The sequence below is a fragment of the Cydia splendana genome, chromosome 5, assembly GCF_910591565.1.
Source record: "Cydia splendana chromosome 5, ilCydSple1.2, whole genome shotgun sequence".
Classification (NCBI taxonomy): Eukaryota; Metazoa; Arthropoda; class Insecta; order Lepidoptera; family Tortricidae; genus Cydia; species Cydia splendana.
Window position 1 is genome coordinate 7,903,632 of NC_085964.1, and position 25,477 is coordinate 7,929,108.

Here is a 25,477-nt window from a genome sequence, read left to right on the forward strand (position 1 = left end):
TGGTGTGGTGAAAAGTACTTTATTTTTATTTCAAAACAAGATACGAACAAAGCGCAAACAAGATACAAACAAAGCGCACAACATTCTACTTATGTATAGCCACAAATCACCGATGGTAAACGGGATTCTGATATCAGTATGCAAGGACAAGATGCTGGTCAATGTGTAAGATAGCGTCAATCAGTCAGCCAAATGATAGTCGGAAACGTACCTGCCGGCGGTGGCGCTCGACGCACTCGGTGACGGCGGGCCACATGGCGGCGCGGTGGCGCGCTAGAGCGGCGCGCGCCTCCAGCTCCGTGACGCTCGCGCCGGCCGCCAGCCGCGCCGCCGCCGCCTGCACGCCCGCCACCAGGCTCGGCCAGCGCTCGCGCAGCCATGCCAGTGGCGCTGCGGGGCTTTGCGCCAGCGCCGCCTGTGCATTCAAATACACAATTAAACTTATTACATGAATATGTAACATATCTAGATAGCAACGCCATTGATAGAGTCTGTGCGGAAAGAGAAGAGTCGTGGAATGTATGGGAACCAATACATTTCGCGAGTCTTCTCTTTCAGCACAGACTCTATCAGTCCGTAATATGTAGTTATACTTACTCAATCAACTTGATACTCTTACACCTAGATAAAACTATATCGAATAATCTCAAGTTTTATCACACTAACGACGGCAAACATGATATGTACGGTCCCAGACCTTAATTATTGATCCGTCTAAGGTTCTATGGTTGTCAATATTAATGGTATGAAATGTCCAATGTAAGGTAAACCCCAAATCCTAAATGGCTCAACAATTAAAGTCCTTGACTGTACCTATATTAACTTCTACCATATTAACAAATTAAAGTTATAGTTTGGCATAAAAAAGAGTATGCTCCATTAATGAAGACCAAAGGAATGTGGCTGGATACTCGCCTGCACCTCCGCCGCGCTGAAGCCGAGCCGCTCGGCCGCGTCCACGTGCCGTGCCAGCTCCAACCCGCGTGGAGCTCATTCACCCCTATGCCTCCATCGACACGGGGATATAGGCCGTAGTGTGTATACAACAGGAACGATACTCGCCTGCACCTCCGCCGCGCTGAAGCCGAGCCGCTCGGCCGCGTCCATGAGCCGCGCCAGCTCCAGCCCGCGCTCCGCCTCGCGCGCCGCGCCCACTCCCAGACCCTCCATCGACACCGTGCGGTTGTATGCCAGCGGCTCAGGGGACGCCGCCTGTTGACAATTGACTTCAAGTGGGGTTTTTGTGTGGCGGAAAAGGCTGTTCCTTCTCCGCAAGAGGGCGAGTTTTGTGCGTCGTTATATAAGTGTATGGCTATAATTAATTCGAGTCGCTTAAGATACTAATAATAAAGACTATTGACATAGAGCTGCGTCTTCACTGGGTACTCCAGGCAGAAGTTTCAAGTTGTAAAATATCAGAGCATCACCTCGGAGCCGTAGAAGCTGGAGCGGCGCTGAGGGCGCGCGCGGCGCAGGTCGAGGTGCGAGGCGCGGCGCGTGAGGCGGCGGCGGCCGGCGTCGCTGTCGCCCGCCGGGCTGCTGTCGCGCGGCGAGCGCCACTCCCAGCGCCCGGTGGTGCGCGCGCTGCGCTCGCTCTCCTGCCAGGAGTTTCAACTCGTCAACACTAAATATTTCGCAACAGTTGTGTAGGCAGCTATAGCGTCTGGCAAAACAATTTCCCTAGTAGAATAAGTTTTTGGCAAAAATTTCATTTTTGGTACAAGCTTTTATCGCTGACTGTACTTTTCTTACGACAGACAACAAATACTCATCGAGACAATTCTAAAAACCCCTAACACAATTCAGTTGCGTTGTTTCATCACAGAGTTCCTATGGCCACCTCCTGTCTCCATTATCAGATCAGTTCGACAGTACCATATTATTGTATTGTCATCAGAACTACATACAGCTGCCAATTTTCATGACGCTACGATCCTTGGAAGATGGTTAAATTAGTTACCTTAGATTCCATTACATAGTTACATACAGGTCGACCTAATAGAAACTTGTTAATATGTAGGTGCGATAGGTCAAGATCCCATACAAACTTGGAATTCAGGAGATTTTATTATTTTGCAAAATGTACGTAGAAACTGCAGAAAGTAGGGAAAGCTAACCCGTGTGTCACTGGATAGCGAATGCCTGCTGTGCGAGCGTTCGCGGTGAGCTTCGTCCCGTAACCGCCGACGGGAACGCGACCGCGGGACCGATGGAGCTCGTTCCCTCTCCTTAGCCCGCTCTCGTTCACGTTCCCGTTCTCGCTCGCGCTCCTTTTCTCGCTCGCGTTCTTTTTCTCGCTCGCGGTCCTTTTCTCGCTCACGTTCCTTCTCTCGCTCGCGTTCCTTTTCTCGCTCGCGTTCCTTCTCTCGCTCGCGTTCTTTTTCTCGCTCACGCTCGCGCTCCCATGGTGTTGGAACTTCATACGTCTGAAACAAAACGACATTCAACTAGGTTTGCAAATTTTTGTTTTATCGGCTATGAATAGAGATTAAACGAATATAAGCATGGGAACAAATGGAAATAATTTGGTTAAGTATTTCAGTTACTTGCATAACTTAAGTGCATTAACAAGTCCTTTTAGAATAAATTATATTATTTGTATGACTGTATGAATTAAATGAAAATAGACTTAGGCAATTTTTATGTGCAGATATGGGTACATATACATAGGCATTTTGAAAGTGAAACTTTTATTCTATTGACCCAAATTTTTTGGTCTACCTATCAGCATGTCGCATTACATAATTACAGCATTAGTAAGATTCTACTTTATTTCTAGTACTTTGAGGTCATAGTCTTTAAAATAAGCATAATTATCGGACTAAGCTAGGTTACAACACTTAATTCACGAAGGCTGATATTTTTTTTCTGTGTGACTTACCTGAGTTGAAATACTTTGAGGTGGTGGTGATGTACCCGTATTGGAAACACTCGACCGGCTAAACGGCGACCGTCCGCGGTGATCAACGCTTCCCCGAGGCGGGGAAGCACCAGCGGACTTTTTTTGGTTCGTGCTCTCTCGTGGCGGTGAAGGACCCACCGAAATGGTATGCCGTGTTGGTGGGTCCGGGGGTGTTCGCGCCACGGAACGGGTTTCCTCGCGAGGCGGTGATGGACCGACAGATACGCTGTGCCGCGCTTGTTCATTTCCATTAAAGGTTGTTCTGCCATTGACTTCCCTATTCCGAACTTCCTTGGGCGGCGATGGCCCCACGGCCATGTCGTGTCGCCGAGACTGGTCGTTCACGTCCCGCACTGGCGTAACGAGCCGGCTTGTTGGTTGCCTATTAGCTTTGTTTTCCCTCGGCTGGGATGGGCCGCAACCGGTAGAAGACTTCTCTATTTTCGACTGGACTTTGGATACCTCGCCATCTATAACATGCAAAGTTTAGGGTTTTCATTATTATTTTTTTAGTAATTAATTGTCATACCAATGGTTCTCGCTAACAACATCCACAAGTTTGTGCCTAAGTGGGTAGGTATGTGTTTTCTTTTGGATAGGTAGATTGACGCACTTAATCATAAGGGGATTTTTATTTACTTTGTTTTTGGCGCTAGAGATGTGTAGGTTCGCCACGGCGTCGGCGGCGCCGTTGGCCAAGACCTTGGGCGCCGTGGTCGGCGTGCGGCAACACACCGCGCACACGCGCTCGCCCGGCTCGTTCACGAACGTGCAGTGCTCGCATGGTTACTAAACTGTTTCACTAACTTTGTTTCTGGCGAGTGGCACTTGAGCCAGCCGGGTCGGAGATGTGTAGGTTCGCCACGGCGTCAGCGGCACCGTTGGCCACGACCTTGGGCGCCGTGGTTGGCGTGCGGCAACACACCGCGCACACGCGCTCGCCCGGCTCGTTCACGGACGTGCAGTGCTCGCATGGTTACTAAACTGTTTCACTAACTTTGTTTCTGGCGAGTGGCACTTGGGCCAGTCGGGTCGGAGATGTGTAGGTTCGCCACGGCGTCAGCGGCACCGTTGGCCACGACCTTGGGCGCCGTGGTTGGCGTGCGGCAACACACCGCGCACACGCGCTCGCCCGGCTCGTTCACGGACGTGCAGTGCTCGCATGGTTACTAAACTGTTTCACTAACTTTGTTTCTGGCGAGTGGCACTTGGGCCAGTCGGGTCGGAGATGTGTAGGTTCGCCACGGCGTCGGCGGCGCCGTTGGCCACGACCTTGGGCGCCGTGGTCGGCGTGCGGCAACACACGGCGCACACGCGCTCGCCCGGCTCGTTCACGAACGTGCAGTGCTCGCACTGCCACGACGATTCCGGCGGCGGGGGCACCGGCCCTAAACTGTCTTCTTCTGCCTGTTGCAAATAAGACAAGTAATTTTATAGAAACTCCAAGTTGAATTAGTATACTTACATTATGCTTATGGAAATATTCTGGATGTGGGTATTTGCTGTTGAAAAAATGCGTCCGAGACAAAGAATTTAACAATTTTTCCTATATTTCTAAGCATAGGTTAAATGTGTGCCGTTATTGAACTACACTTTTTTGTCACATTTTACTTCGGATGGATTTGCAGCTATCCGTACAGGACTTTGGGCTTAGTCTGTGCCGTTTTTCTAGCAGGACTTTGCGGTATCGGCGGCTCGCGATGGTCGCTCTCCTCACTCTCGGAGTCGGCGTCGCTGGATGGCAGCGGCGACGGCGACGGCGTGCGGTGCTGGGCGTATCTCAACGCTCGCGACCGCACGCTTTTGGCGGTCGTTTGTCGCAATTTTATTCAATCATCGGCGTTTAAATAAAGCATTTCAAAAGTTAACTTACCTCGCGTTGACTAGTAGCTATCCGCACCGGACTTTGGACTTTAGGCTGAGTAATTTTTCTAGCAGGACTTTGCAGTTTCGGCGGCTCGCGATGATCGCTCTGCTCGCTCTCGGAGTCGGCGTCGCTGGACGGCAGCGGCGGCGGCGACGGCGTGCGGTGCTTGGTGCGGCGCGACGCGCGCGAGCGCACGCTCATGGCAGGGGACGCGGCGCGGGAACCGGCGCGGGACGCCGCGCGAGACCTTGCGCGGCTGTCGGCTAGAAATTAGGTACAAATCCATTTTTTTTATTAAAAAACCGGTCAAGTGCGAGTCGGACTCGCGTTCCAATGGTTCCGTACATTACTAAATTTTTATATGTGAAACGCGAGAGAATTGCCTTTAAAAAACCCGTAGGGGTCGAATCAAAAACTAAGTAATTAGTCCGACTCACGCTTGACTGCATATTTCTAATAAATTTTCTTGTCATCTATGTATAGGTAAAGACCTAATTTATGTATTTTTTTCAAAATTTTAGACCCAGTAGTTTCGGAGATAAAGGAGGGGGAATGGTAATTTTTTTGCCTTTTTTTAGTAGAGATCTAGAGATGCACCGGATATTCGGTTACTATCCGGTATCCGGCCTATCTGGCCACTATTTTAATATCCGACCGGATACCGGATAGTGACCTACTATCCGGCCGGATACCGGATAGTAAAATTGCCTGATTTTGGAGTAAACAAGTTGGATTTAAGGAACAGTCACGGTCATAATTACTCTTTTAATATTTGGAATCTTTAAACATTCCACTGACTTACACGTGCACTCATTTTGAACCTAGAAATGAGTTCGCGCGAACGTTCACTAGGAAACAGGTCAACCCCTGCACAATGCGCACCTGAAAAACCGAAATATAGGTATTGTTTCGCCGGCCGAATATTCGGCGGCCGGATACCGGATATTCGGCCGATAGTCAGGCCGAATATCCGGTATCCGGTATCCGGCCAAACAACTATCCGTTGCATCTCTAATTATTTTCTTGAATTACTTCCAAACTGTTTATTCTAAAATTATAAACAAAAAATATTTGAGATTCTCATTTACCCATCTACCCCCCTATAATTTTCTCATTTACCCCCCAAAAGTGGCCCCCATGTTTAAAATTCATTTGTTTACGTTCGTTGTACATGTCCGTCTTTGGGTCACAAACTTACATACGTGTACCAAATTTCAACTTAATTGGTCCAGTAGTTTCGGAGAAAATATAAGCAGTGACAGACGGACAGACAGACGCACGAGTGATCCTATAAGGGTTCCGTTTTTTTTCCTTTTGAGCTACGGAACCCTAATAGTAGGTAAGAGTCTAAGAGTGAGGTGAGCCTCTGATGTCACGTAGCTATGTATGTTACGCACTAACAGAATCATTAAACCTTTGACATAAAATAATCGTATGAGCGGAGGCTGCAGATAGACGAATGTCATGTTAGAGGTTGATACTTATAATTAATCTTCGCTATAGATGGCAGACAAACGGTAAAGGTCTCCTAGCCTAGTCGATTGTGACGCCTGCCTACAAAGAAGGAGGTTCCCGGTTCGAATTCCGGTAACGGCATTTATTTACTGTGTCCTCATCACGAATATATTCGTTCCTAAATTTTGAATGTTATCTACATGTATCTAAGGGTATGTATTTATACGGACGTACCTCTGCGATAAGGTTGAGGCGTCATCGCCGAATGCATATGAGCGTGCGGATGCATATGCTGCGGCGGGCAGCACTGCCAACCCCACGCGCCGGGGTCGAGGCTGGCGCAGCTGCCGTAGCGCCACGGCGCGCCGGCGCAGTGCGCGCAGCCCGGGCACGGCGGCGCCGGCTGGCCCAGCTCGAGCACCGAGGTACCGCGGCGCATGGGCCGGCCCCAGGTCTGAGCTAGAGGTAACATCTCGGGCCCGTCCCATGGTTCATGCAACATTGGCTGTTGAACTTGCTGAAACATTTCAGAGGATAACAACGTTGTCCGAAAAAAAAACATGATATATCATTACACCGGCCTCCATTTTGTTTCACCCAATGGACGCGCCTACAATGGGAGCTAATAGGTTTCATCTCAGAGGAAATTCTATTAGTAGGTGCGAGTTTTTAGATGTTATGGAACATTCCATTGCAATGATGAAAGATAAAGCAGGTGTATTAAGATACCATGTTATAAGGCGGCAGGGACGCCCTGGGCCGCCCCCACGTCTGCGGCGCATGACCCATCGTGTTGTTGTGGTACGGCATGGCTTGGGGCGCGGGAGCGGCAGCATGAAACGGACTCGTCGGCAAATAAGGCATGCTGCCAACATGAGCGGAAGGCGCCGGCGGCAATATCTTGCTCAGGTGGGGAGGTATGGGCTGCGGAACACCGTGATTGCTTAAAGGTCGTGCCGGTGCTTGGTTTTGTGCCGTCATAGTGTTGATGGAACCGAGCGTAGCTCGACGTGGCTGCTCTTGTAAGGGAGGTCTAGGGCTAGCACTCGATCGGTCTCCGCTTATCTATAAAAAAATAAACATTTATTTACAAAACAATTTCAAGTAAATTAGAGGAATGTTCAGGGTGAGTGTGATGGCTTAGTTTACCTTGTGCCGTCGAGGCGGTGGCACTGGAGCGGTAGTTTTAGGCGGCAGCGGCGGACGCTGCTCTTCGCGTAACTGCGTCACGGACAGAGCCTGGGGCAACAAAATAGTTTGGATTTGAATGAAGACATGGACCCGGGTATGTCCTTAAACTACGTCCAAGACCACCGGTGGACGGGCAGCAGCGTCCCTCAAATTCGGTGTACTCGACTGCGATCGCCAACCCGCCTGCCAAGCGTGGCGATTATGGCATTCACCCCCCATCATGATGGTCCAAGGGGGAGGCCTATGTTCAGCAGTGGACGTCTTATGGCTGAGATGATGATGATGATGATGATGAATGAAGACATAGCAAGGTAGAAAGTGTCGGAGGATACAAAAACGATGACCTAATTAACTTTTTGTAGCCATATGCCAGGTGCGAGAATTTGCTCCTAAGGGGTGAACGGTTATGGTTATGGGCTCCGATTTTGGCACCTAGCCCGACAATATCGCCGCCATATAGGGAAGCTGTTCTACCTCGGACAGTTTTTTCTTTTATGAATTTTAGAAAAAAACCTAAAGGCTGCAGAATTATTGTTTATCCGAATATTATAAGATACATTAATAAACTATCTAATACGATATAAAATTTAAAGATTAGTTTATTTATTTTGATGGGATACGTTGACGAAAAAAAATGGGAAAAGTGTCCAAGGAACAACACTCCTGATGTACCTTGGTCATTTCCCGTTGTACCTCGGACATGATAATTTTAATTAATAAATTTATAATATAATCATAGAAATAATATTTATATGTGAAATCACAGATATTTTTAGCATATTTACGCCCTTGAATAGATTTTTCTAGTACAATTACCTTAGAAAAATATACTTAGTAATGGTCATTTTTATATTTGCCTAAAACATTTTAGGCATCCTTTCTAAGATCGATTGCTTGGTAACTTATAACGCAGATAAATAATAATTAGAAATACGTCAAATATGAATCCTTATGTTTAAAAAAATATTTACAGTAGTAGCAAGTACGGGCCAAGGTACAACATATTCTCGGTGTCAGAGGTACAACAAAGCAACTTTTTGCACAAGTAAGCTTCGTAATAGCGCTTCCAATTGAGATTAGGCTGAAATGATCCTACCATCGAGTAGCTAATTAACTTAACTTTAACTTATTATATTAAGTTTTATTATCTAGTAGCAAAACATGAAATAATCATCCTTGATGTAAAGTTCAAATACTGACTTTTCATAACACAATTTATATTTTAATTTTTTTCTTCAGTTACCGGCCGCTCTCAAGTTTCGCTGATAGCTTGTTTTTTATGCTTAATAATAACGTTTCAAAGGATTCTCTGCCTCTGGCTTGCCTTAGCCGGCCGGCCAGAGTGGAGTCGTTAGAGCTATAAGCTCCAGGGGTGGAAGTGAAATATGCATAAGACGCGAGTTGGCACAGTGGCTGTTAACAGCCACTGGGTAGAAAGCGGCGCACACCTCTCGACACCCCTGAGCCGCTCACACCGGTGTTGTCCTTGAGCCATCCTAGATGTCGCTTTTTGTGGGGGCCCATCTTGTGAGGGCGAGTCACCGTCTGCCGGAAATAAAATTGCATACCGTTTTATTAGGCAGGCGTCCGGTTTTTTTATCCCATAGCTCAGTACTTAGTCCATCGCTTTCACCCAATAACCTAGTTCATTTTAGATTCCATCAACTCTCAATAGCCCTTACACCCTGGCGGGTGCTGCCTCTGCGTGCGTCCCATGACACGGGCAAGGGCAGCATCCGCTCGGTGTACCCCTTACATTTCATTAAAGTGTCAAAAGGGCCTCTACGTGTTGGCTTCGGCTCCGCGCATGCCTCCCAAAGGTCCGGAACACCATTGTTCCGTGATGGGAAAGACGTTTCAAATAATATTAATGAAATATTTCAATAACCGTGACAATGTGGAAATATTGCCATCTGTCCGAGGTAAAACTATGTCCAAGGTACAACAGTTTCCCTACATATTAAGGAAAAATTAAAATATTTTTTCCATCCTCGATTCTTCTTCGATTTCAATCTTCGATAGCCGTTTTTGATTCAGGTATACCTTTGCAAGTAATACTACGTACCTCATTTTCGTAAGAGTCAAGTCAGTCGGGTATCTCGCGCGACTTGGGACTTGCCAGCTAGGTAAGTATGCTAGTCACAAAGGTACGATACATACAAGTCCAGCGACAAATTGACCGCGAGGTGAAGTATCTAACGAAAGTTCTAATAATTTTATTATTGGCCCTTCGCCAAACTTGTATAGTATTTGTAGCACTTGCCTAGCAGGTGAACACTTTGCGTACTTTTATCCCGGCTGCCAATGCTATATTAGTCATCCATATAAATATTCATAATAAACATCACAATTAAAATTAAACACAACGAGTCCTGTCATTCACAACCTATGTAGTATATAATACAGTGACTTGTAATTCGTGAGATGTTGTTTGGTGGCTAATACGCCAGATTGTAGAAATATATAATAATAATAATAATGATCTGTTGGGGAGTAACGACCCCACGGACCCGAGTGCTCCCGAGAGTCCGTCAGGGTCTCCGTCTCCGGCGTGTCTTCGTCGGTCGGAGTGGACCCTAAGGTAGGGTTGCCATAAGTGTGGGGACTCAGACCGGGACATTTAAAGAATAATCGGCCAAGAGCATGTCGGGCCATGCTCTGTGTAGGGTTTCGTAGTTTCCATTCTGACAAAATAGGCCAAATGGGGGCTAATAGTAGGTAAGTATCATGTAAGTACATTACAAGCATAAGGGAGTACTTTTTCTAAGAAAAGAAGATTTTTTTCAATGACTCAAGGCCGACTGGACCGATCATGTTCGCTATAGTTTTCATTAAAAGTACATTTCTATGAAGCTTTTGTTTCACGATTTTTTTTTTCATTTTTTTGGACCCATTGTTCAAAAGTTAGAGAGATTTTGTTAAAAAAAAATCGGGCAAGTGCGAGTCGGACTCGCGCACGAAGGGTTCCGTACCATATAAAAAAAAAAACAAAAAAAAAGCAAAAAAAAAAACGGTCACCCATCCAAGTACTGACCACTCCCGACGTTGCTTAACTTTGGTCAAAACTCATGTTTGTTGTATGGGAGCCCCATTTAAATCTTTATTTTATTCTGTTTTTAGTATTTGTTGTTATAGCGGCAACAGAAATACATCATCTGTGAAAATTTCAACTGTCTAGCTATCACGGTTCGTGAGATACAGCCTGGTGACAGACGGACGGACGGACGAACGGACAGCGAAGTCTTAGTATTAGGGTCCCGTTTTACCCTTTGGGTACGGAACCCTAAAAAGAACTTTAAGATAAATTTCTACAAGTACAATTTACATTTTTCTGACATGTTTAAAAAAACAAATCTTTTTCAATTTTTTTTTATGAATATTTAATACCTTTAAAATGATATTTAATGTTACGTACGCGCTTTTTCACGCCGCGCGCGTTTCCCGAAAATGAGGCGCGGAGGTCTGTGTTCAGCGTTGAATAAAAAGTATAAATATTTAATGGAGATAGAGTTCTGCAAGTATAGACTTTTTTTTATAGGGAATATCCTCCACTTTTAAAATATTAATTTGGTTTCTTAAATATGAATACTTTTTGAGATATTGGGGCTTCGAGCAACACCGGCTTCCGACACATCGGAAGGGAGGGGCCCAAGCGATATCTTACCGTACAAATATTTCTGCCATTTTTTGCGGGGGGAAGGTGCACACAGTCGCATTTCTCACACACTTACATACAAAATTCAATCTGTAATGACGACACAAATACATAGAAAATGACACACGTCAAAGACAAATCTTGCAAACCTCGATCTCTTTTTGTGTACGGACGAGTCACAACACGCACACTAACACATTTTCGTCGAAGAATTTTATTGTATTCTGAGAGATGAGAAGTCGGATTTGTCGCTCGACCGATCCGCAATTTGTACTGGGCGAGCAAAATCGATAAATCCAACAATTACATGAGACTAAAATATAATAATTGTGTTTAAATGTAATTAAACGTATGATATGTAAAAAAAAATTACATGTGAAATGTAACACCTTCTTTTTGTAAATTTGATGTCCCCGACCTCTTTTTACAACCAAAAAACCGAGCAATTAGTCATTTTTTCAGCTGCTGTGTTCACGCGCGCGTCTGGTCTCGGTCTAGTGAAAAATCCGAGCGCAACTAGTTTTATTACCCGCGCTAGATCAGTTGATCTTGTACCTAGGCAGAGGGGAAATAGTGCGAATGCCGCCTCCCTTCCGTGTTGCTCGAAGTATTGGGGAAATAAGAAATATCTACTTTTTCTCCCTGTTTTTGATTAATAACTTTTGATATTTTTTGTGCTAATAAACGCATCCAATACATTTTTCTAGACAACATTAACATTACGAATCTAATGAGGTGTAGACGTGTGCGCCGATTGAAAAATGATCGGCGGCGGCGTTTGCCAAAAAATCGGCGGCGGCGGCGTGTTTTCGGCGTGAAATCGGCGTGACCTTGACTTTCAGGTTTCTTAAGAAAAATCATTAATTTTTTGTTTTTCCTGAAAATTTTATCAATGCAGGTTACTGGTCAGTTAACTACGTATAGTTAGAAATATGCTGTGAGTATAATAGGGTTTGTAAATGAATATAGGATGGGTATAATAACTTATTTTCCCTAGTAACTGGCTTGCATTAAGAGGTTACCTGGTCCCAATGACCTTCGATCCGATCTGTAACTCTCCATTTTCTCAAGCTTTCCATGGCTTATCCCAGAGGTCACCAAATGGCGGACCGCGGTCCGGATCCGGACCGCCGACCTATTGTAGAAGAGCCGGCCGCAAAATTTCTAACCGACTTGATACCACGATGAAATGCACAATGGTTTCCCATAAAAGTGATGCTAAGTCCGAATTCGATAGTCTGCCACGGCGGAACTTGCCGAAAGTACGAAAAAGAAGGCCACTTCCGGTGCGAAAAAAGGGGCTGATTTAACCCATCTGATACCGAAATAATAGTTATGGCAGCAGTTAGAAATTTACATGTAGACACAGAAAAGCGAAATCTGCCAGTATTTTTTTTGCCGGAAGTGCTTGGCAGACGCTCTCAAAGGTGGCCACCGGGACCCCTAATTTAACCCATCTGATACCACCATGAAACCAATTCCAGTCGGTAGATATGAACCCTCATGTCAGGAATATATAAGTCTGCCAAGGCTTTTCCTGCCGAAACACCTTGGCAGACGAGATTATGTAAGCAAGGTCGCCATCGGTTACCCTACACTAACCCATCTGATACCACCATGAAACCAATTCCAGTCGGTAGGTATGAACCCCCAGTTTAGGAATATATTAGTCTGCCAAGGTTTTTCCTGCCGAAACACCTTGGCAGACGAGATTATAAGCAAGATGACCATCGGTTACCGTACACTAACCCATCTGATACCGCCATGAAACCAATTCCAGTCGGTAGGTATGAACCCTCGTTTCAGGAATATATAAGTCTGCCAAGGCTTTTCCTGCCGAAACACCTTGGCAGACGAGATTATGTTAGCAAGGTGTACATCAGTTACCCTACATTAACCCATCTGATACCACCATGAAACCAATTCCAGTCGGTAGGTATGAACCCTCATTTCGGAAATTTTTAAGTCTGCCAAGGCCTTTCCTGCCGAAACTCCTTAACAGACGAGATTATGTAAGCAACATCCGCATCCGTGGGACCCGTATACGTAATTACTGTAGGCTTATTTATTCCTTTATGCTTATACATATTTGTATATTATTATGTTATCAATAAAATATATTTATAATTTATTAAACCTATACCTAATACATTGGGAATGCATTACCAGCTTACGGCAGTAGTAGGGATTAGTGGGTGAGTTCTGGCTCACTTAGCCAGGCCAACAGTCCCTCCCCTTTTTTTTCCCTTGTTGAGGCCCTTGCAACCTTTCCTTGAACCCAACCTAATGTCATTGTAGCTCGAATCTAACCTAATCTATTTATATTGCTTTTATAATATTACAATTATCTACTTTTGCAAAGTTAAATGTTGAAATCTTTATTTCGCAAAATGGAATTTTAATATGACTTTAATGTATGTGCAATCTACTTAGTAATTGGGTTTAAAAATATAAAAACACATTTTATGTCTACTATCCTATCCTAAGTTTATTCTAATAATATTCTGAACATATGAGATATAGTAACATCACACAGTGTTCGATTTCCCTCAAAAAATTTCCCTATGCTGTTAATTGCATAAATCAATCAAGGAATGCATTTGAAATGCAAGACTAGAACACCCAGAAGTCTATTTCAAATACTTTTTTTTATAAAAAATAAATTATATTTCATGAGCTTGACATCGAAAAATTACTAAATAAATTCTACAAAAGTATCTGATGAAGAAGTCGCTTTTTAATCAATGTAGTTTGATAAAGAAGCCTTTGGCGCATATTTTCTAGTTCTTAGTTTTGGAATTTACCCTCTGCTTACCGAGTTATTCATATAAATACAGATTTTTTATTTCATTTTTTTTCTCCTGAAAAACTCAAAAGTGCGACTTGTAACTAGCACTGAAAGATGGCTCTTAACTAGGTCTACCACTGGTAAAAAAATCACGTTCCACTATCGCGGCGTTTGGGAGTTACGTATAAAGGTCAAATTATACTTGTTAGGGTTGTTACTTAAAGGTCAAACAAATATGAAAGGTCGGAGTAGGTAATTAAAAAATCTGATTAAATTAAATTAAGGAACAACATAAGAAACTTTATTTATATTTATTTATTTAACCTTTATTGCACAATACAAGAAATTACAAATGGCGGACTTGCCAAAAGGCATTCTCTACCAGTCAACCATTGGGCCACGCAGAAACTTTTAAGTGCAGTGCACTTTGTTAAACAATAAAGTCATTAAATTCAGAAAAGAAAGAAAGAAATTCAGAAGTCAAGTTATAGTTTCTTTTCGCAAGTTGGTCTCAGATTTTATGTATTTTGTGGCTCATACAAATCATTTTCATTTTCGAGAACTAACGTGCAGTCGTCAACATGGGATGGATTTTCATCACCGTCTATTAACGAAGATCCATCATTAGCTAGATCTTCATCATCGACTTCAGCCTCTTGTAAGTTTTCCTCATGAATCGGCTTCAGAAGTTCACGAACTGCTTCTGGTAGACTAATCCTACTGGACGATTTTTGGCGTTGTCTGTAGTGTGCCATAGACACGAACGGATCTGATGATTCTAGTGCACGGTGAAAGAGATCTATCATAGTTTTTCTCCTGTTCATTTTCCGGCAATGGTGTTCCCTATCACAAGTGACTCGACACCGTCAATGTCAGATATCGGTTGTTTATACTTGTGATAAGTATAAATGAAAGAGGTTTGCACACAATTAAATGTATTCAAACTTAGCCATTTTGATAATGATGGATAAAATTGTTTTTTACGATTAGTCGATTTTTAATTAATCACTAGCACTGGTGCACTTTTGCCCCCGTGAATCCAGTGTTCCTGTATTTTTATTTATGTACCTGGAGTATGTCTAAACAATATACAGTTTTGTAATAGAGGAAAATTTTGAATTAATTCTGACTAAAAATTAAAGGTCAAGTTGAGGGTCAACCCTAACACTGTATTTTTAAATTCGATAACTCCCAAACGCCGCGATAGTGGAACGTGATTTTTTTACCAGTGGTTGACCTAGTTAAGAGCAATCTGTCAGTGCTAGTCACAAGTCGCACTTTTGAGTTATTTAGGAGAAGGTGGGGAGTAAGGGGAGAACGGAGCATAACATCTTTTCCGACCCAATTGTCAACCCCACCTGCACGCGCCGGATGGCGGCGGCGGCCAACAGGCAGCCGTGGTGCTCCCTGCTGGACAACGGACGGGGCTCTGGCGACCGAGTCAATGGCGGTATATCCATTTCCCCATGCTGGGCGACTGGCTGGAAGAGGCTGCAACGGCCTTGGGGTCTAAATAACCCCAAAAAAGACGAATGTAGAAGGACTTTGGGGCCCCACTACATATTATTTGCCCTTAGTAAAACCATATGTCATGTCCGAATCAGAAAATAGTAAGCCATGTGAACCGACTAGCGCTCGGCGTCGAAGAGTTGCCAGGCTCATCGATGTTAAATTGGAGACTGGTGAAGATCCCTATGCGAATAAAATGAAGATTAGAAAGAAGAAACAAGAAGAAAGCGTTAATTTGAGTACTTGGAACGTCAGAGGACTAAATAAAAAGGGTAAACTAGAAAATGTCATAGCAGAAATGGTAAGATTAAAGATAGATATAATGGGGATTAGTGAAACGAAACTAGCTGATAGCGGAAGAATTGACAAAGACGACGCCACGCTGTTTTATACGGGAAACCCATCCGATCAAAAATCTAACTACCACGGAGTTGGTATCATGGTGAGCAAGGAACTTCGGAAGTATGTTTCGAATGTGACTCACTTCTCTAATAGATGCATGATGCTAAATATCAGTGCTCATCCCTTCAACCTAAACATAATCCAAGTCTATGCTCCAACATGTGATGGTGATGACCAGGAAGTGGAAGAGTTTTATGAAGGAATAGAGCAGTTATTAAAGTCAGTAAAATCACAGGATATCAACATAATAATGGGGGACTTAAATGCAAAGGTGGGACAAGGAGAAGAAGGAAAAATTGTGGGGAAATTTGGTTTAGGAAAAAGGAATGATAGAGGAAACAGGCTCGTAGAATTTTGTTCCGAAAACAACTTGGTCATTACAAATACTTGGTTCCAACATCCTGCAAGGCGACTTTACACATGGCGCTCACCAGCTGACAAACCATCACATGTTGTAAGAAACCAGATCGACTACATTATGATAAAGGACAGATTTAGAAACTCCATCATTCAGGTCAAAACATATCCCGGGGCTGATATAAAATCTGACCATAACCCTGTTTGTGCCAAGATGTTTTTAAAATTAAAGAAATTGAAACTGCCATCCAGCATAATGAAAGTTGACATAAACCGCCTTAAAGATGAGACAGTTAAAACTTCAGTGAGTGTTAAACTTAACAACTGTATAAAACCTATATGCGAGAAGGGGAACAATCCCTTGATTACATATAAAGATCTTGTTACGGAAATAAGAAATATAACATCGGAAGAACTAACTAGTAAAGAAACGGGAAAGCGACAAGAATGGATGACCGATGATATATTAATACTAATGAATGAAAGGCGGACTTATAAAAACATAAATGAGGATAAATATAATGAAACAGATATACAAATTAACAGGGAAATCACAATTGCAAGAGAACAGTGGTTGACTAATAAATGTAAAGAAATAGAAAGATTACAACAGATCCATGATAGTTTTAATCTGCACAAACAGGTAAAAGAGTTCACAGACTTAAATAATAAGAGATTTCAGAGTACACTCGTAAATCAAAATGGAAACATTGTTGTTGATAAAAAAGAGGCCTGCGAAGTCTGGCAAGATTATGTTCTAAATCTTTTTAAAGATGATAGGATACCGACTGAACTCTAAGCGATCTCAACTTAGAGAGTCCATCAATACTGAAATCAGAATTTATATCAGCCTTAGAACATATGAAGCGTAGAAAAGCTTTGGGTCCCGATGGAATTGCGGTGGAAGTATTAAAATTGATACATGATTATAATATAGATAATTTAGTTTCATTATTTAACAAATTTTATCAATCAGACAATATGCTCCCTGAAGACTGGCTCTTGTCAATATTCACACCACTACCTAAAAAGGCCAATGCCAAAAGCTGCGGCGATCATCGGATGATCAGCGTGATGAGTCATTTCCTGAAGGTATTTTTAAAAATCATACAAAGAAGAATCTACAAGAAAATAGAGGAAAACATAAGTGACACACAATTTGGGTTTAGAGCCGGACTAGGTACTAGAGATGCCTTAGTAGCAGTCCAAGTTTTGGTACAAAGATGTCTAGATGTTCAAGTAGATGTTCATATGTGCTTTATCGACTTCGAAAAAGCATTTGACAACGTTAATCATGCTAAATTAATCAATATATTAAAATCAATTGGAATAGATGGTAACGACATTAAATTCATAGAGAACTTATACTGGAAACAAAAAGCTAAAATCAAAATTAATAACGTTCTGACTGAAGAAATTCAAATAGAGAAAGGCGTAAGGCAGGGCTGTATCTTGTCACCCTGCTTATTCAACTTGTACTCGGAGGTGATTTTTAAAAGGGCTTTTGAAGAACTTGATCTTGGGATCCGTGTAAATGGCAAATTGATACAGAACATTCGTTACGCTGATGATACCGTCTTATTTGCTACTAACCCTGAAGACCTTCAAATAATGCTGCAAAAACTGAATAACACACTTTTGGAATATGGACTTAAGATAAACACAAGTAAAACAAAACACATGATTGTTAGTAAAACACCAATTTCAGAAACACTTAGACCACTATCCTTAAATAATAAAATAATAGACAGAGTAAAAAGTTATAAGTACCTGGGTTGTTGGTTAAATGAGGACTGGGAATCAGAGAAGGAAATACGGACGAGAATTGAAATAGCCAGAAACACCTTTCAGAAAATGAGGAAACTTCTAACTAACAGGAAAATAAACCTAAAACTGAGGTGGCGCATGGTTAAATGTTACATCATCCCAATTCTTATGTATGGTTCCGAAAGCTGGACCCTGAAAAAGAATTTGGTCAACAAACTAAGGGCTTTTGAAATGTGGATTTATCGAAGGATGCTCAAAATTAAATGGACTGATAGAATAACTAATGTCAGAGTTTTGGAAATCATGAAAAAAGGCTTAGAGGTAGTATCAACAATAAAGAAGAAAAAAGCAGCATATTTTGGACATATATATAGAAACAATAAATACAACATATTGAAATTAATAATTGAAGGAAAAATTGAAGGGAAGCGTGGCCGTGGTAGAAGGCGCACATCATGGACTGAAAATATAAGAGACTGGTTAAAAGTGAAGAGCATAGATGGACTAATTCGCATGACTGAACATAGAGAGACATATAGACATATGGTCGCCGACCTCCTGGACGGAGATGGCACTTGAAGAAGAAGAAGAGGAGAAAAAAATGAAATAAAAAATCTCTATTTATATGAATAACTCGGTAACCAGAGGGTAAATTCCAAAACTAAGAACCAGAAAATATGCGCCAAAGGCTTCTTTATCGAACTACATTGATTAAAAAGCGACTTCTTCATCAGATACTTTTGTAGAATTTATTTAGTAGTTTTTCGATGTCAAGGTCATGAAATATAATTTATTTTTTATTAAAAAAAGTATTTGAAATAGACTTCTGGGTGTTCTAGTCTTGCATTTCAAATGCATTCCTTGATTGATTTATGCAATTAACAGCATAGGGAATTTTTTTGAGGGAAATCGAACACTGTGCATCATTACTTATTCTGTGTACAGTGAAGAAAACATGAATGAAATCATGCAATTTGATTTTTTATTTATTTTTAAATAAAGATAAACTAAACAGTATTTTCCACAAACCGATGTGAAAAAACTTTGCAGTTGTTGGTTGGGTCTCCTCTCTCCATCTCTTACAATTTCTCTTTATTAACATTTTATGATACCTAACCTTCCTGTTTTCGCCCGAATTAATCAAAAAATTCACCAACACCATTTACACCAACCAAATAGAAAACGGGTCCGTATCCGAATTCGCGATCCGCGTCCGGGTCCAGGTTCAGGTAGTAGTCGAATTCAAAATCTTGCTTGTTTTGCCAATGGGGTAACTTGCTTAACAAGCTCCTCAAATCTTAAAGGCATGCGTATAGAGATTTTTGTATTTACATCAGAAAATCAAGCATTTTCATTAAAAACTGTCGCATTCGATGAAGTGGAACTGCTGATGATGACCAGAACAGAACTCTTCAACCACGCATAGTTCACGTTTGGCGATTTTTCCTCTTCGTTATGTTTGTAGAGCAAGTCAAGTTTTAAAGACACATTTTTGTCAAACTCGAGTTCTAATGATGGGATCCATAAGGAATCGAGGGAACTCCTCAAATATTAAAGGCATTTGATATGGATTAGTGTTAATGGATATGGATTTTTTGTATTTTCATCATAAAGTCAAGCATTTACATTAAAAACTGTCGCATTTGATGAAGTGGAACTGCTGATGATGACCAGAACAGAACTCTTCAACGACGCATAGTACACGTTTGGTGATTTCGAATTTCGATTTTGACTTGGACTGCGACCCGGTCTCGGACCCAGAACCGGACTCATACCCGGATCCGGTTCGGACCCGGACCCGGACGTGGACTCGGACCCGGACGTGGACTCGGACCCGGATTCGGTCTCGGACCCGGACTTGGAACTGAACTCGAACCCGGTCTCGGACCCGGACTCGGACACGGACTCGGACTAGGACCCGGACTCGGACTCGGACCCGGACTCGGAACCGGACTCGGACACGGACCCGGAACCGGACTCGGACCTGGACTCGGACCCGGACTCGGATCCAGACTCGGACCCGGACCTTGACCCGGAAAACCACTATGATACCTGAAGGGGCCGGTATATGAGTTTTTCGATTTAGACCTCACTTTGTGACCATAATTTGTTCAATAAATGTTTAATAATTGCATTAAATTACACGTAAATTTATTCACGAAGAAACCGTGTACCAACTCTTCATGCCATTATATTTTTAATTTGCTGTTATTCTCTACAAATCGACACTAAAAGTATCAATAAATCAAAATATGGAGTTCCGTTTGAGAAAGAAGCAAAACAATTTTGTCTTTGACAGTAATTGAATTATTGTGTGATTTAGAAAGCTAGATAATTCAACTACCAGCCAAGAGGACAAACGTCTCTATCCTCCAGCAGCTTGGGATCCAGACAAGGTTATCCACCACCTGTTTTAAAAGGATTCTCAGCTATTTTGGACACATAGCCCGCCGAGAACCTGACAACTTGGAGAAACTTGTAGTTGTTGGGAAAGTAGATGGCAAGCGGCGACGTGGCAGATCTCCTGCTCGGTGGTCGGATCAGGTCTCTACCCTTACAGGCCTCACAATAGCAACCGCCATGAAGAAGGCCGAGAGTAGGGTGGGATGGAAGCGATTGGTGACAGAGGTCATCAGAAAATTTCAAGACGGACACGACCTTCAGCAATGAAGAAAACGACTAGAGAGAATTCAACTACCAATTTATTATCGATTTATATTTTTACTCACAAAGACAACACAGAAATTCAATCTCAAATGTAAACTTTCGAACAATTTCCGACGACATCACTCAAAATTCTCATCATTCTTCAAGCCAGATGCCCGCTGGGGCTGCACCGGAGCACACTTATACTTCTTCAAATGAAAATGACAGCTTGATTTGCTTGCTTTTGACAATTATATTGACATTAAATCACATACGCACACAAGAAAGTATACCAGTAGATAAATTGTATTCCAAAATATAGGGTACATAAATATCAGCTCGCGTCTCATTTAAATTTGATTTGCTGTTATTTACGGGTCATAATGGTTGAAAACCGCAGTAAACTATCTTAAAACAATACGATTACAGTCGAATTTAAGTATTATGTTCCTTCAAAACTCGCTTAAAATGAAAAAGTTTAAATACTCATCTTTACTGATTGGGATTAATTTTCATTATGCTGGTATTCATTTTGCGTCATTTTAAAAACGTATTTGACTTCTGTACGTCAATGAATTTTGATGACAATTGTAATCTTTTATTATATTATAGAACTTTTATCTTTAAATATTACCTATTAACAGGAAGCGTCATGTAATTCGTATAAGTAACACCTGAAAGTCTTGTACCTAGATCTGTAATACCATGGATTACGAAGAATAAATGATTATGATTATGCCGTTCGTTCCGTCTATATGTATAATGCGTGTACGTGCTGTTCTCTGAAAATCTTCAAGAAAAAATAACGGCTAACCCAGCACTAAGTACTAGCGAGTTTTTGCGGCTTTGGAGACCGAGATGAAGCTTATAGGCCAATACCGGTGTGGCCTGGTTATTGTTATGTATACCTATGTATCGAATGTTTTATAAATTTACTATAAAAAGCAATGTTTTATTTCGATTAGGTCTACATTTTGTGCATATTGCATAATATCTGAAGTATTTTAGTACTAAACTTGAAACTTTCGTTGAAACTAAATAAAATAATTATTCCAAATATACAGTCACTTGCAATTTATGTTACACAACACAACGAAGGCCGCAAAAATATATGATACTACGATCTTATTTGTAGAACCATAAGAGCATGTCACATATTTTTGCGGCCTTCGAAGAGTAGGTACCGTCATTATCACCAACTTTGCCCGCATTAAAAAAAAACACGAATTTCTCAAACAAAAAATCACATCATATGATTTTTTTTGCTCAGCACGTCCATTGTGATCAAACGCATCAGTTTATTTGAAGAAAAAATATTTTTATCGTGTTTTTACCCATTTTTGCGTTTTAGAGGGTGGGCAAAGATATTCGGAGTTTTCGCCAACATTGAGCACGTCAATTTGGTATTCAAATACAGCTCGTATGATGATGATGTCTAAGGATCACTTAAAGGTTTTGGACAATCCTACCATTCTCTGTTAATAACTTAGCGATAAGTGTAAAAACTTTTAAATAAATTTGCTGGGCAATGTTGCCTACCCGTTTTTGCCCATTTTACAACTCGCCTAAGCATTTTACAAAGGCTAGGGTTGTCACTTTTGAGAAAATCTGTTACAATAGTTTAATGGCCAAAATATGATTTTTGCTGTGTGTTTAATTCGTTAACGGGATAAAACATATAAGTAAAGGATAATAAGATAAATTAAATACAGTATATATTTATAAACTTACTTTAGTGTACAAACATATAACCTTCTTTTACTTGTGAAGTTGGGTAAATTAGATGAAAGTGACAACCCTAATCCGTTTTTGGACTTTTATATTAAGCAACAAAGCTCAATGTTCTAATCTTGTACGGGCTGAAATACGTGGATCTCACAGTTACATTCTAACTTTATATCACTCCAATATAATTCAATAAAGCTACATCTTGATGAAATCGCTAATAAAAGTGAACTCTAGTACTCGTGAATAAAACTCAAAATACCATGACCAAAATATATTCAGATGCGAGGTCTGCAAGGTAACTTTACAATTTCTATTCGAATTTTAAACAATTAACGCTACAAATTTAAGCTCACTGGCAAGCAATTTCGGAACTAAAGTTTTTCAATAGAAAGGAGGATGGGTCAATTATACAGAGTACTGCAGACATTTTGGACTAGTCATTGAGTTTTCACTTCTGTCGGCACTCCCGGAGTGCTAATGCGTTGTTTTTTTTATAGTAGAAGCGTTGCGAGACTTGCACCTTTTTACATGTAATGTTTTTGATGGGATCTCATCTCTTTTTGTAGGCAGTCCTTCTTTTCGGGTACTCACACCCATACTATGTATACACATATCATAACTAAACACATCTTCATTCATACTCACATCGTACATACATACCTTTACTTCGCCTACTATTTGTAGGAACTGCAACAGTAACTTTGTAATAGCATATATTTATATGGAATTACAAACTTACTTATGCAGTTCTTAGAACTTTTAAAACTGACTGATATTGCAATAATTTTAAATTTTCTATGGCTTGATAAGCTGAAATCTACTTATGTTTAAAATTTGAAGCTTGTGGGTATGCTAGAAGTACAGTGTCAGTGTCGAAACTAAGGAAGTTTGACGTAACATAATTCTTAAACTACAAGTTCAGATTTAATGTTTTTGAGAATATATCTAAAGCATGTTAAGCCCTACATGTCACTGAAAATTCAGGGTTCTAGCTTCAGCCAGCACAAAATTACAGGCAGTTGAAAATGGCCTGAATCGCTTCGAGAAAAGGATGGTACGGCCGTGCCTCTTTGTTTTGATCGACTTGGCGGGGGCACTGCCGTGCCCCCAGATTTAGTTAACTTATTCCGACTCCGACCGACTCCCACTCCCAGTCTAACTCCGATTCCGACTCCGACCGACTTCGACTCCGACCGACTCCAACTCCGACCGAGTCCGACCCCGACCGACTCCCACTGCCACTGCCACTACCACTCCCACCTCCACCCCCACCCCCACTATTTCATCTAAACACAAAATTTCATCTAAATTAGTGCTAGCAAATCAAAGGAGATCATCGATTTTCTTAGGCGTTTGGGCCCCCTCGCAAATTGAACGTATACATGTAATATATATAGGAAATTAATCGTTACAATTGCTAGATTATGATGATAAAAACAGAATCACGAAATATAATGGGAATTTTGAGAAATACTGCAATAAAACTTTAACATGACAAGAAAAACTTTTATATACAAAAGCATATACCTACTACTCACACTATTCTGTAAAAGTGCTTTGGCTTTTTCAAAGAAAAGAAAGTTATATTTTCATCTTGTTCGGAAGTTCATTGTTACTTCTACGGAGAGTGAACAGATCCATTTTAAATCTTCTTTCAATGAAGTAAGGCTTATTTAATGTTGGCGTTACTTGAAAATATTTGACAGATCGATAAAAATGGTTGCGTTTCGTTAAATAAAAGTAGCATGATATCGTCGTATTCTGAACTCGTTTAAATCTCCAAATTATGTAACTAAATAAAAAGTCAAATTACTATATTACTTAACTACTTATTTTAGGTATTTTTACAGTCGATTTAGAATTTAAAAGTAGGTATATATTAAATAAATAATGAATGACACTACTGATATTTTGAATAGTATCGAAACGCACTTATGTCAACTATGACTTATGGCTACCCACCTTATAGTTTAATGCAATGAGATTTTATAAGACTTCCGGTTCGAGCGCCATCTTGATGGCATGCGTCGGGATCAATTGCTTTGTTTTTTGCTCATTAATATTATGTAAAGTGTAATATCGATAGCCTATTATACAGTAAACTAATGTGGTAGTGTGCAGTGAATGGAGAATTTATCTTGAAGTACTTTTAACCATCATTTTGGAGTCAACGGCCGGTTATCCACGTGTTTCTTTTAAAGCCCGCTATCGCTTTACAAGAGCTAAACCACCGTACACTGTCTTGTACTAACCGTACAATTTCAATCGTTTTACCCTGCTACCATGACCTTGACACTGGCGAAATAGCCCCAATGGGCTGAAGCCATAATTTTAAAAGAATGAATGAATGAGATTTTATAACTCCTTAGTGAACACACCTTACGGTTTGTGTGAAGTTGAGCGTTATGTCAATGCTAATAAAGATGTTGACGACGGCAAGGCTTTTGTTAATTTATACATTGATTATAAAGATAAAGATAAAGATTTTTTATTTGCAAGAATACTTATTCTAGAATACAAGGTGATGTTTTGTTATGTGGTATGTACAGTATTCAGTCGCACACAACGACATGCAAATTTTCCAAAAAAAATATTTTTATATATTTACTAATTACTACTAAATATTGTAACCGATTGAAATTCAAATATTAAATGTCATAGTAATTAATTAGTTAATAATAAAAATAGTTTATATTAAATACTTTCATGCAAATTATATTCTAAATATTCCTTCACGCTATAGAAACAGTGCTCTAACAAAAAACTAGTTATTTTTTTCTTATATTCCATAGCGTTTAGTAGCTTTATACTGTTGGGCAAGTTGTTGTAAAGAACTATGCACATATTGTACGCATTCTTCTTATATATATCTAAGTTGCATCGAGGTTGGTGTAGAAGATTCTGATATTGAGTTCTCTGGCTTGAGAAGAATTCAGATCTCATTTTAAACAAATCGGGACGGTTTTTTACAAGTAAACATGCTTTTTTAATATACATACATGCTAAAGGTAATATTTTTAATTTCTGAAATAGTGGTCGGCAGCTATCAGTTACCCAGGCTCTCAATATTGCACGGACACATTTTTTCTGCAATATAAATGCTCTTTCGACATCTACCGAATTTCCCCATAGTAATAGCCCATAATTTAGCACTGACGATACCACACCGTGATAGGCTGTGACAGCTGCCTCAAAGTTAACAGTATTTCT

General features: G+C 41.1%; 1 protein-coding gene across 1 annotated transcript in view; it reads right to left on the reverse strand.

Moving 5' to 3' along the window:
- The window catches only part of LOC134790382 (E3 ubiquitin-protein ligase lubel), a 58,152-nt gene that overhangs the window by 12,946 nt on the left and 19,729 nt on the right, over window positions 1-25,477 (reverse strand). The window contains exons 4-15 of the mRNA XM_063761151.1: window positions 7,374-7,463; window positions 6,954-7,289; window positions 6,459-6,741; window positions 4,772-5,032; window positions 4,090-4,305; window positions 4,025-4,059; window positions 3,710-3,869; window positions 2,882-3,372; window positions 2,118-2,426; window positions 1,428-1,598; window positions 1,063-1,212; window positions 212-415 (exon numbers count right to left, since the gene is read on the reverse strand). Coding sequence (XP_063617221.1) covers window positions 212-415; window positions 1,063-1,212; window positions 1,428-1,598; window positions 2,118-2,426; window positions 2,882-3,372; window positions 3,710-3,869; window positions 4,025-4,059; window positions 4,090-4,305; window positions 4,772-5,032; window positions 6,459-6,741; window positions 6,954-7,289; window positions 7,374-7,463 — 2,706 coding nt within the window. The remainder of the gene's footprint in view (window positions 1-211; window positions 416-1,062; window positions 1,213-1,427; window positions 1,599-2,117; window positions 2,427-2,881; window positions 3,373-3,709; window positions 3,870-4,024; window positions 4,060-4,089; window positions 4,306-4,771; window positions 5,033-6,458; window positions 6,742-6,953; window positions 7,290-7,373; window positions 7,464-25,477) is intronic.